The 11,795-nt window shown below is 55.6% G+C and overlaps 1 protein-coding gene across 1 annotated transcript in view; it reads right to left on the bottom strand.

The window, feature by feature from the left end:
* Window positions 1-7,848: 7,848 nt before the first annotated feature.
* Umodl1 (uromodulin like 1) overlaps window positions 7,849-11,795 on the bottom strand; it is a 52,779-nt gene continuing 48,832 nt past the window's right edge. Inside the window, exons 21-22 of the mRNA XM_048803708.1 lie at window positions 8,939-9,139; window positions 7,849-8,039 (exon numbers count right to left, since the gene is read on the bottom strand). Coding sequence (XP_048659665.1) covers window positions 8,958-9,139 — 182 coding nt within the window. The 3' untranslated portion in view covers window positions 7,849-8,039; window positions 8,939-8,957. The remainder of the gene's footprint in view (window positions 8,040-8,938; window positions 9,140-11,795) is intronic.

Below are 11,795 nucleotides of genomic sequence, written 5' to 3'. Positions count from 1 at the left end.
CCTCTCCCCCCTCTCCTTCTCCCCCCTCTCCCCCTCTCTCCCCCCTTTTCTCCCCACCCCACCACCTCTCATTGTGAACTCCATGGAGAGAAGCCTGGGTTGTCTGGAGACCTCCAGTGCTGGGGCCCTGTAGCACCAAGTTTGTGACACAGAAACCCAAGGAGGTGTGGCTGGCCTTGGGAAAGGAAGCCCTGGCTCACCTGCCCAGACTCCTCGGGGTCCTGAAGGCCCCGCCTTGGGAGACCAGCTTGGGCACTAGTAACTGCAGTCTACTGTGGTTTGGGGGCTCGAGAGGCTGTGAAATGGGGACACACCCGTCCCCAGAGGGCCCAGGAATTCCAGCCTGCAGAGCCTGAGGTGTCCTCTGATGGAGTCCCCCACTGCTCAAGCCCTGGAGGGCAGATGAATCCCCTGGGTCCCCTGAGGTCGGCTCAGCCCAGAGCCGCCACCAGGGTTACCCAGCATGTTTGTTTTTGTAAGCTGAGGGCGATTTATGATTCTCCAAAAACAATATTTATGAGTCACAGAGGCGTGAAATATGAGGTGGCTGGAGTGACAGGTGGATGGACGTCTGCTGCAGCTGAGGGCCCCTGGCCTCTCTGCCGGCGCTCATTGCTTCTGGATAGTCGGAGGTCATGGGAATCCTGAGCCCAGGCCACCTTGACCCTCAGTCCAGCTCTGCCTAGGTATCTGGGTGGGGGTGATTTTCCTGCCCTGAAAGGAGAAGCGGAACTGGAAACAGGGATGGACTGGCCTCCTGCAGCCAGGACATGTCCTTATAGAAATTTAGCAGAGGAACGTTCCTGGGAGCTCTGGCTCCCCACTGCCTGGCCACATGGCCTCTGTGCAATAAAGGGTTCACTCGGAGAGGTGAGGTGCTCAGACCCTGCCCACTCTAAAGGACTGGCTCCTGCAGGGTCCTGGACTTGACCTCCAAGCCTGATAAGAGCGTGTTTGGACACTGTTCCAGCCACCGCAGGTGGTGAGCCTGACACCAGGATTGATGTGATCAAGTGGTTTTCAATGCCTGAGGCTTTGGGCCTCTTTGGTGTCTGGGGTCTGAAAAGCTGGCCTCTATAGTAAACCTGGGCTTGCCTGGCAATGCTCCCTCTGGGTTGTCACACGTCGCTGCTGGGACAATCAAGTGCTGTCTGAGGATCCCACTAGAGAGGGACTGGAGGCCGAGTCTGTCCTGGCCTCCTCCCTGTGAGCATTTCAGCCGCTGACTGTAACCTGTCCTTTTGTTACAGAAGAGGGTGTCTTTCAGGAGAGTCAGCTGTCCTCAGGGTGCTCAGGGGACCCTTGGCACACCCATCTCTGCCTTGAAGAGGCCCTGGCTGAGCTTCTGGTGGAACAGCATGCAGTTCATTCCTGCCCTTCATGGGAGGAACTTGCCTCCAAGCTTCCCCGTGCCATTTCCTAGAAGGGAGCAGGCCGGTAGCTGCGGGCTGGGGAGTGACCAGCGGGGTCCTGGTCTCCATGGCCTTCTTTCCCCGATCTGAGACTCCAGGTCCAGGCAGACTCAGCCCAGTCCCCGGCCCTGGGGCCAGTCCCCAGAGAAGGACAGCAGCACTCTTGCCTGCTGTTCCAGGGCTCAATCCCAGGCAGCCTGGTGCCCAGCTCTTGCAGTGAGCCAGGCCTCTCCAGGCCTGTTTCTACCCTCAAGCTGGCTGTGGCCACCTGTCCTCCAGTCTATGTGCCTGCCACCACCTGTGGATGACCTGGGGTAAGGGTTAATCTGAATTGCCAACTTGATTGGAATTAGAAATGCCAAGAATTGAGAGGCTTCTGGATGTGCCAATGAGGGTGAGTCTAGGAGTGATTGGCATGTGGGTCAGCCAACTGAAATGGAGACCCTCCCTAAGTGTGGGCAGCACCGCCCAATAGGATGGAGGCTTGGATGGAATAAAAGGTGGAAGAACAAGGGAGAGGCAGCAGATGCAAGCTCCATTCTTCCTGAACGGGTTCTTGATTGCTGCTGAGATCCTCTGAGGATGTAGGACTGCAGATTCTTCACTCTTCCAAAGGGGACTCCACCAGCGATTCTCCAGGGAGTTCCCAAAAGCCTTCAATCTGGAACTGGGGTAGCACCGTTGGTCCCCCCAATAGCTTCCCCAGCAGAGAGGATGCTGGAACAAGGGCAGGTTCTGGGCTGATCTGCACCAAGGCCCCCGGGGCCAGCCTCTGTGTTCATGCTGTGGCATCTTTAATAATGTCCCTCTGCCTGGAGGAGCAGAGACTTCTCTTGGACTGTACAGCTACTGCTCCTCCAGCTCTCCAGCCTGCAGACGGCCACTCTGGACTGTCCAGCTTCTGATCGTGTGAGCCAACCTAATAAGTCCCCCTGCTAAAATCATACTTCCGGTTGGTTCTGTCCCTCTAGAGAGCCCTGACCAATACACCTGGTAGTTCCTTTCCTCTGCTTCTCTCTGGCTGAGGGGTGGGGTCACATGAGGCCGCACCTCCATGTGCAGTGTGTGTGAGCTGCCCAGCACACATGGAAGGTCACCAGATGTTAGCACTAGAAATCTTACCTGTGCCCACGCCAAGGCTGGGTCTCACTCGCCAATCCCAGCTGCAGACCTGGCAGCTGACTGCGCTGCCTCTGAACAGGGTCCCTGACACCTGCCTGCCCCAGAAACTCTGCTGTTGGCTCTTTACCAGGTGGGGCAGCCTGGACACTTTCTGTAGGACACCCCTCCAGTGCAGTGCCCCCATGTGCCCTCTGACTGGGGGGTGAGGCTTCTGCTGAGGACTGGGCTCTGCCTACAATCAGGCCATCCCCAGGTCTTCCTCACAGGGCTGTTCCACCTGGCCTCCTCTGGGGCAGGTAAGCAGGGGACAAGGCCAGGCTGATGTCCGTGGAAGGGCAGGGCTGCCAGACAGTAAGCTCAGCCTGCACCAGGAGGCTGGACTGGCACCACAGTGTCACCCCAACAAGCTCCTGACGGCCCGACGCTCTGACGAGGGTGGTGACAGCTCCTGTGTCCACTGCTGTGACCCTTTCCACAGGTCAGACCCGGAACTCAGGGAGACAAGGATAGTTCCTTCCAACACAAAATCTGTGAGAATGTGTGGTCAAGAATTCAGTCAGAACCAGTCAGCGTGGGCCAAAGTGGCCTAGAGTTGCCATGGCAGTGGGGACTTGAAAGCCTGATGTCATGCTGCTGTCAGTCAAAAGTCAAGAGGTGGACCTGAGCAGGCCTCTCTGGAACCTTCTTTGGGATCCCCAATAAAACTGGAGTGCAGGAGGGGCATGCCATCCCTCTCCTCTCTGAGAGGACCTGCTCTCTCCTGGAGAGTGTCCCCGCTCCCTCTACCTACCCCTTTGGTAAACCCATGCCTGTCACTCTGAGTGACATACCTTTGATCTTTCTGACTTGGTCACAAGAATTGGGGCTTAAAGGGGATGTTTGCCTCAGTTTCCCAGAAGACCCCAGCCCTGTAAAAGCCCCCCAGCAGCGAGGATGCTGGAACAAGGGCAGGTTCTGGGCTGATCTGCACCAAGGCCCCCGGGGCCAGCCTCTGTGTTCATGCTGTGGCATCTTTAATAAGGTCCCTCTGCCTGGAGGAGCAGACTTCTCTTTTCAGAGAGGGAGCAGGAGGGGAAGGCACGCCCTGGCCAGGTCTGTCACATAGTGACAGGGACAGGAAACCTTGGTACTTCGCCAGGCTGCCCTTTCCTAGAAATGGGGAGGGAAGAGCTTCCTTCATTTGGAAACCCAGGTGGGAGAGCAGAGTCCACTGGCACTGCCCAGGCATGCGCTCCTGGTCACTCACGGTGGCTCAGTTGTACCCTCAAAGTCCAGCATGGCCTTCTCAGCTGTTGATAGGCCTCCCAGGCGCCACCCGGCAGAGACAAAGCCCAGCACCGGGCAGTCCTGAGGAACAATGGCAGATTCAGACAAGAGGCTCAAACCAGGCAAAAAAGAAGGAGAAACCCGGGCTGTGGTTGTTACAGAAACAAAGGGACCCTGAAGCCTTGGTGCAGACCCTGGCGTAGGGCTCCATCTAGTGGCCATCATGGAGAGTTGCAGCCATGGCCAGAGGACAGCGGAAGGTTCCAGGGATTCTCCACCTCTGTGGGGCCTTCACCTCCAGCAGAAGAACCTCTGCCATCAGACCCTCCACCCCATCAGACCTTTCACCTCCATAAGACTCCACCTCCATCACACTCCATCTCCATCAGACCCTTGGCCACGGAGTGAGTCACAGCCTGAGATCTTGGGCCCAAGGTGGTGTCTGAGGGTCAGGACTTCCAGGGACACAGAACCCAGCAGGAAAAGACCCCCAGCCTCAGGGAGCCTGAGGACCACCTCCACGCCTCAGAGGTACTCTGCACTGTAATATCCACAGAGGGCCTCCTTCCCTTCCCTCGGGACAGGAATAGCAAGGATTCATGACCACAGGGGTTTGCCGTACATCCCACTCCCACCAGAGTCCTGTGTGTGGGAAAAGCTGCTGTTTTAGTCAGTCTTTCACCTCTGTGATCAACAGACTGACAAGAACAATTTTAGAGGAGGAAGTTTATTTGGGGATCATGGTTTCCGAGGTCTCAGTCCAAGATGAGGCAGGATACCAGGGCAGAGGGGGACAGGGACAGGAAATCTAGGTACTTCACCAGACTGCCCTTTCCTAGAAACGGGAAGGTGGAGGAGGACAGCAGCTCAGGACATGGCACCAGGAAGCAGAGGGAGAACTCCTCACCAGGGACGATATATACACCCCAAGGTCCACCCCCAGGACCCCACCTGCCTACAGCTACCTCCCAGTTAATCTTATCAGCCATTAATGTGCTGATTCGGTAAGACTCTCATAATGCAATCTTTTCACCTCTAAACTTTCTTGCATTGTCTCACATGGGAGCTTTCTGGGACACTTCATGTGTGAACCGTAACCGATGCATAACATCTCTGAGTCCTCAGCCATTAAGAGAGAATGCTCATACCCAAGGAATTAGCACAGGGTTGAGTAGGAAGATATCTGCATGGTCCCACACGATCTCCACTCTGTTATGGGGTGGCCCCAGGGCCACTCACTCTGGGAGGGCATCATCTGGGGAGTCTCCAAGGCCCTGAAGTTTGGTCTCATGGCATTTCATTGCACAACCCAGGGTGACGTCTGCATCAGAGACACCCAACCTTCCTCCTCCTTCTGTTTCAGTGCTCTCTGGAGTGGGTCCCTTGAGCCATGCCAGCAGAGTCTTGAACCGGAGGCTTTAAGCTAGACGCAATGCACAAGCTGAGAATATCCCTGCAGCGCCTCTGTGACTCGATGGTCCCAGACCCTCCCGTGTGGAAGCCACATGAGCCCGTGAGCATTTCCCTATTCCCCTTCCTCCCACCTGCGGGGGCCTCCCTGGCTTTACTGCACGTCGTGGTCACAGTGGGGTTTCCTCTGCTGGGTGTGAACGCTTGGGAGCGAGGACTTCATCTCATTCTTCTTTTCTTCCTGATGTCAGTGTAAGAACGAGACGTGGTAAGCGTTCCTTGGTTAGCTAGATGGCTGCGTGGGTGGGTGGAGAGAAACATGGATAGATGGATAGGCAAGCAGGTGGAGAAAAGACAAGTAGGTGGGTGAGTGGGTGGTGGATGGTCGCAGGAGCAGAGACACCTCTTAATGCTTGGGGATGGACACATGTGGACAGTAGAACAAAAAGATGGATGGACGGATGGATGGATGGATGGACAAGCAGGTGGATGGGAAGATAAGTAGGTGGGTGAGTGGTGGGTGGGTGGCCCCAGGATTAGAGACACCTGTTACTGCTCGATGATGGGCACATACGTGGACAGTTGAACAAGATAGATGGATGGGGGATGGATGGATGGACAGAAGGATGGGTGATCATTTGATGGATGAGTGGATGGACCAGATAGGGACACCCCACAGCATCCTGCCCTCGCCTCTCAGCTCCTCCCAGGGCTCCCATCAGCTGCTGGTAGAGCGTCTCCCTTCCCTGTGCTCTCTGAGGGCAGGGCTCAGTCTTGCTCTCACTATTTTGTCCAGAACACTGAGCTCAGGGCCTGGGACACTGTGACTCTAGTGGCACCCCCTCCTCCACAAAAAAAAAGTCTTAACTGGGCCTCTCCAGAAATCTTCACCATGGCTGACTTTAGGACTGTCAGCAAAGGAGTCTCTGCAAAAGAGCTCAATGTAGATAAACTTCCTATTTTCCTGTTGCTCTATTTTTCCTGGCCACTGGCCGGGAAGATACCAGCACTCCAGGTGCTGGACACCCCTTACTAGCTTTTCACAAACGTATCCAGTATAGTAGTTTGTAGAAATGTGCAAACAAGGCCTTTGGCCTTGAGCTGGGCTTCACAGAGATGTCTACATTTCTAAGATAAGTTACAACTGGGCTCATGGTAACAGCTGGCAGGGGAGGAAAGAGAGGGGAGAAGAAGCCCCCCCCTTCTCAGGTGTGGTCCTTGAAGGGTTAACGTGCCCAGAACAGTGAGAGAAAATACTGCTTTTATGTGAACTTCTGCAGACTGTGAACTTCTGAGCCCCTCCCCTTACACGCTGGGCATAAAACTCTGAAACTCCCTGAACTCGGGGTTCAGGGGGATTGATTGATTACAGCAAAAGCTGTGCCCTCTGGACCTGGCTGCAGCCAAATAAAACTGTCTCCTGCTGTCTTGGGTGCCCTGCCTGTCTGTCCCTGCAACATGACTGCTCAGGAAGAACTTGTCAGAGACTTGGGTGTGGGAAGTAAGAAGAGGGGAGATGGAGTTTTCACTATTACAGAAAACACAAACAAAAGGAAGTAGCCTGTTTATTGAAATTGAGTAAAAACTGAAGATGAAGGATGGGGTTTTAAAATAATATGCCAACTACTTTATCTGAAATCCACCCAGTCACAGAGCTCAAGACCTGGGCTTCCTCGCTCTTTCCCAAGAAGGCAAATGGCAAGGTCTGTGGTCATGCCAGAACCTGCCAGAACCAGAGATGTGTGCCTGGTCTGCCCAGGAGCCGGCGTCAGAGCACACCCGGCAAGCTGAGATGGAGAGGCCAGCACACCTGTCACTCAGGTCTCAGTGTCGAGGCAATGTATCCTGCTTGCTCAAACGGTCATCCACACACGTTAGTTACTAACTGTTCCTCCTATTCTGAGAATACCCAATAAATCCAAAGGCTCCTTTCCCAAATATTGTGTAGGAGTGAAAGTTGATTATATTCGGCAAAATTACTGTCAAGAATTGAAATCAAAGACCCTGTTATCATTCTAAGTTCATGGAAGGAAAACACCAAACTTCTAGATGTTAGCCTTCCAGCCAATTCTACTTTGTTTCAAATAAGGGGGAAAGCAGTGTCTCTTAGCAGAGGGTAAAGGGGAAAACCAAGACTAATATACTTACATTCTAGACCCATTTCCTTCTTTATGCATCTTATGACCCTAAGTGCACACCTATCTACCCCTTCTCTGCCTCCTCCTAGAGTAACAGGCACACCTCCCCCTCCCCCAGGGTGGATTACATGAGAACATGGCTAGGAGCACGTTGCAAACATAAAAGAGTGGTGTTGTATGTGTGTGTATGTAACATCGTTTTTACTCACTAGGACAATTTTCATATTAATAGAGTACCTTCTGCGTTACTGTTTTGTAAATAAAAATGACCTGCTAGGAAGGCAGAAGAAATGTTAGAGTGTGTATACAGCTACTAAAAATAGCATGAGCAATGCATTTAAAAGATGGAGCTATTTGTAAAAGAGCTTCGCAAGGACTGTCAAGTGTCTCTGAAATGTGAAGAGCCGTGTGATTGACAGCATGCTGGCCACTGGATTCAGTGAGCCAGGGTCACTTGGAGAAGCTTGAGGGCCAGGGAGGGCTAGGGATGTGCAGGTGGCTTGGGCGATGGAGGGGTGGTGTCTGGGCTGGGCTTGAGGGCCCAGGGCTGTCCCAGCGCTCTGCCCACATCTCCAGTAGGACAGCCTCCTGAGGGCGGAAGGGCCGGCCGTCATCATGTCGAGGCTCGTCCTAACGCTGGCACAGAGCACCCCACGGGGTACACGCCTGCTAATGCTTGACTCACGGTGACCTGCGTGGGGAAGGAGGACACTTGTCAGCTTGCATGCAGGGAAGGAGTTCACAGAGTGGCCCCGGAGTCGGCAGGCTCCACACCACCGCAGGTGGAAATATTCTTTTGAAAATGTCCAAGCTGTTGAGATCATTATTCCCTAAAGAACTCAGTGAACACCCTCTGCCCGGCTTGCTGCTGCATTCGGCATTGTAGGTGCCCTCCGGCGGCCCCAGCACGTGGCAGGGGTGCGCAGGCTGCCTGCCGATGCTGTGCTCTGCAGAGCTGTGTCCAGATCCTGCCCAGGAGGTCCATGTGACAGACCAGAAAGGCATCCTCTCCTCAAAGCCCTGAATGTTTAAGTCACCAGTGTTCTACAGTAGGGGTCACACAGGGACCCATCCCTGCACAAAGCCCGGTCCCTGTGAGAACAAGTTTTCAGGGACATCACTGAGAACAGTTCCTGGTGGGCCTGGGGTGCGCCCGACCCACCCTGGGGAAGGCCCTTGGCTGTTTCCCTTTCAATTCTCATGCTCCGCGTGTGAGTGGACTCATCCCACTCCTTTACAAAGGAGGAAAATGAGACCAGAGAGGCTTGGGAGCTTGCCCCAGGCGGCCCAGCAGGGGAGTGGCAGCACTGGGATTTGGGGCTGGCGCCTGGGGCTGCTCTCACCACCCAGCATCGTGCTGCCTCTGGACTCTTGGGGGCAGTGATGCGCCATCAGTCCAGCCCATCATTGATGTCATAGTCCATGTCCTCTCCCTGGCCACTGAAGGTTGCTTTTCCAGGAGGAGAGGGTGTGTCTCCTTAGGGAACCCCAAACGGGACCTGCACAGACCTGCCTACTGCCAGGCCTGCGAGGTCGTCACCAGGGTGATGGGGGCAGGACACGGCCGTCGGTGCCTTACTCCACACCCACCTCCAAGTCGGCGGGCCTCCTATTCAGAGAACACCTGGTAGCTAAAGTTGTCCGCCTGGGTGCTGAAGCTGTATTTTCCAGTCAGTTTCTGGTACCGCAAGATCAGAAAGGCTGCGGCCCCCGCCACCATGGCAAAGCTGGCCACCACGATGAGAACGACATGGCCGGTCCCCAGGCCTGGCTTTGCACCCGGAGAGGCACCTGTGGGGTGAGACAGGCACGAGTGAGAGACTGCCAGGCCCGGAGGAGGCTCCTGTGGCCCAGCACTGAGCACTGCTGGGAGGTGAAGGTGTTTCCAGCGCGGCCCGAACGGCAAGTGCTGCCCGTGTCCGCCACTTCTCAAAGCATGACCTGGGTTTGATGGAGCCGAAGCTGGCAGAGGCGAGGCCTGTGGGTGCCCATGAGCTGCCCAACAAGACCAGGCGGGTGCAAAGCCTGTGAGTGCAGTGAGCACAGCTCAGCCAGCCCAGCCTCCTGGACATGCCCTGGCTGAGAGGGCGGAGCTGGCCGGCCTGTGCTGGGCCAGCCTGGATCCACCAGGCCAGAGGAGAGGTGCAGCCTACTCCTATCTGGTGGCCGCCCACACACACCTGCCTCCTCCAGGAGGGGAGAACATACACTCAGGGTGCTCAGACGCCCAAGTTTGCAGTGGCACTAGTTACAGTAGCCACAAAGCAGAAAGAGCCCTTGTGTCTCTCAACACATGAATGGGTGGGCCAGGGTGGTCCAGCCCCACCAGGGAACACAGCATGGAGAGGGGAAGCTGACTCGCTGCAGCAGAGATGAAGTGGAACACGTCACACGAGTGACAGGCCAGGGCCACACGTCACACCTCCCGTCCACAGGAACTCTCTGGAACAGGCCAGACCACAGGCAGAAAGCCAGGGCCCTGAGCAAGGGAATGGAGAGACAGCTGGTGGGCCAAGAGTTGGCTTCAGGGTGGAGCCGGGTTGAAACCCGAGAGGAGGTGGCCGGACTGCGTGGTAGAGGCACCACATGCCACCGCACTGTGACGTCAGTCCCACTGATCGGTGCTCTGTGGACTTAGCCACGCTGCCTGAGAAAGATGCCAGCTTCTGCCAGCCCTCAGCCACTCCAGCACCCCAAGGACAGACCTGACCACCCACCACGAGGTGGCCCAACCCAGGGGCACGCCATGAGTCAGAGGTGCCCAGAGCAGGGTCACAGCCGTGGCCACATTCCCCCAGCCCTGCCGGGGTGCCCCCGCAGCATAGCTGGACGGCATGGCTGGGGATGAGCCCTCCTGGGAGACCAGGGGTGCTCACCATCCCATCTCCCACCAGTGGTGATCTCGGGGCAGTTGCCCAAAGTGGTTGCTGCTCTGGGGCTCCCACGGCACAGTGGGGTGTGTTGCTGTCGGCAGAGTTGTCCCACTGAGCTGCTAGGGATCCCTCTGGGGTCCCCGGACAGCGAGCCAGCTGCAAATGACAGCCATACCCCCCAGGAACAGGAACACTCTGGGACCTCCTGCCCCCTGCCTCGGCCCTGAGCTTCCAAGGAACCCAAGGCTCCCAGGCCCTGGCCAGCCGTTTCCCTGGACAACTGCAGAGCTGGACCTACATTCAGATGCCAAGGGCACTAGAGCGGGCGCCTCCTTCCTCTTGGGCCAGGAGTGAGGGCTCCTCTTGCTGGTACAAGGGGGCCACATGCGCCAAGGATGCTGGAGACCAGGACAGAAGGAGATGGGCTCCTGCAAAGCTGTGGAGCCAGAGGCAGCCTAGAGTGTCCGCCCAACAGTAGCCCCTGTTCCACTCCACTCCCCAGCTGGGGTTCTGTTGCCTGCACCCAAATATTCCTGACTGACCCACTAAGTCAGGCTGCTCAGAGTGGGGTCCTCAGGCCAGACTGCCCCTGTTTACACAGCCCAGGAAGAAGGGCTCTGGGTCCATGCAGGGTACGTTAGAAGGGGAGAGCAAGCCCTTAGGAATGTCTATCCCAATCTGGCACATGCTTCGGCAGTGTGCCCTGTCCTCACCTCTTCAGTGGCACGTGGGTCATGCAGGCAGAGCGTGTGTCAGTGCAGGGTGCATGAGGAACTCAAGTAACTGCAAAGACACTGAACTACTAGGGCTTTTGTAAAGGGGACAGAGAGGGAAAGTGTCCAAGACCCTCCTATCACCTTCCCGAGCAGGCCCAGGAGGGACAGGCCTCTCCCAGAGCTCAGAGTCCTCCTCAGTCTGGGGAGGCCCAGCCTCCTCACTTCTGAGCAGCCTCAGTAATTGTTCCAGACCCTCCCACTGGGCTGTGTGTGCATGCTGTGACCATCAGCCTCCTACTCTGTCCACCACCTCTAGCGAGTGTGAAACACCCTTACTCAGGTGGAGGGACTTACTAGATTTTGCATGACTCCTTCAGATTGGGCTAGTCTAGTCCGCGCTTGTGTTTCCCCAGGGAAATACTTGGATTGGAGAGCATCTATGCTAGAGGGTGCAGTAGAGCAAGCTGCCCAAAATCATGCAGCAGGACGCCCTGCCTGGGATAAGGATATGCTTTTGGGACAAGGCAGGTTTGCTAATCAACAAACAGGATACCCCCCTGAGGTATATGAACAGATTAATAACATTTGTATCCGTGCATGGAAATCACTCCCAAATAGAGGAGAAGTGTCTGGCAATTTGACTAAAATTATACAAGGCCCCACAGAACCTTTCTCAGACTTTGTTGCCAGGATGGTGGACGCCGCAGGAAAAATCTTTGGTGACCCTGATAGAGCAATGCCCTTGATTAAACAACTTGTCTTTGAACAATGTACTAAAGAATTTAAAGCAGCTATTACTCCTTATAAAAACAAAGGCATAGAGGCCTGGATGAAAGTCTGTAGAGAAATAGGTGGGCC

Source organism: Marmota marmota, unplaced genomic scaffold (assembly GCF_001458135.2).
Source record: "Marmota marmota marmota unplaced genomic scaffold, marMar, whole genome shotgun sequence".
Taxonomy (NCBI): Eukaryota; Metazoa; Chordata; class Mammalia; order Rodentia; family Sciuridae; genus Marmota; species Marmota marmota.
The sequence above is the reverse complement of the archived record's forward strand: the minus strand, read 5'-3'. Positions and strand labels throughout refer to the sequence as shown.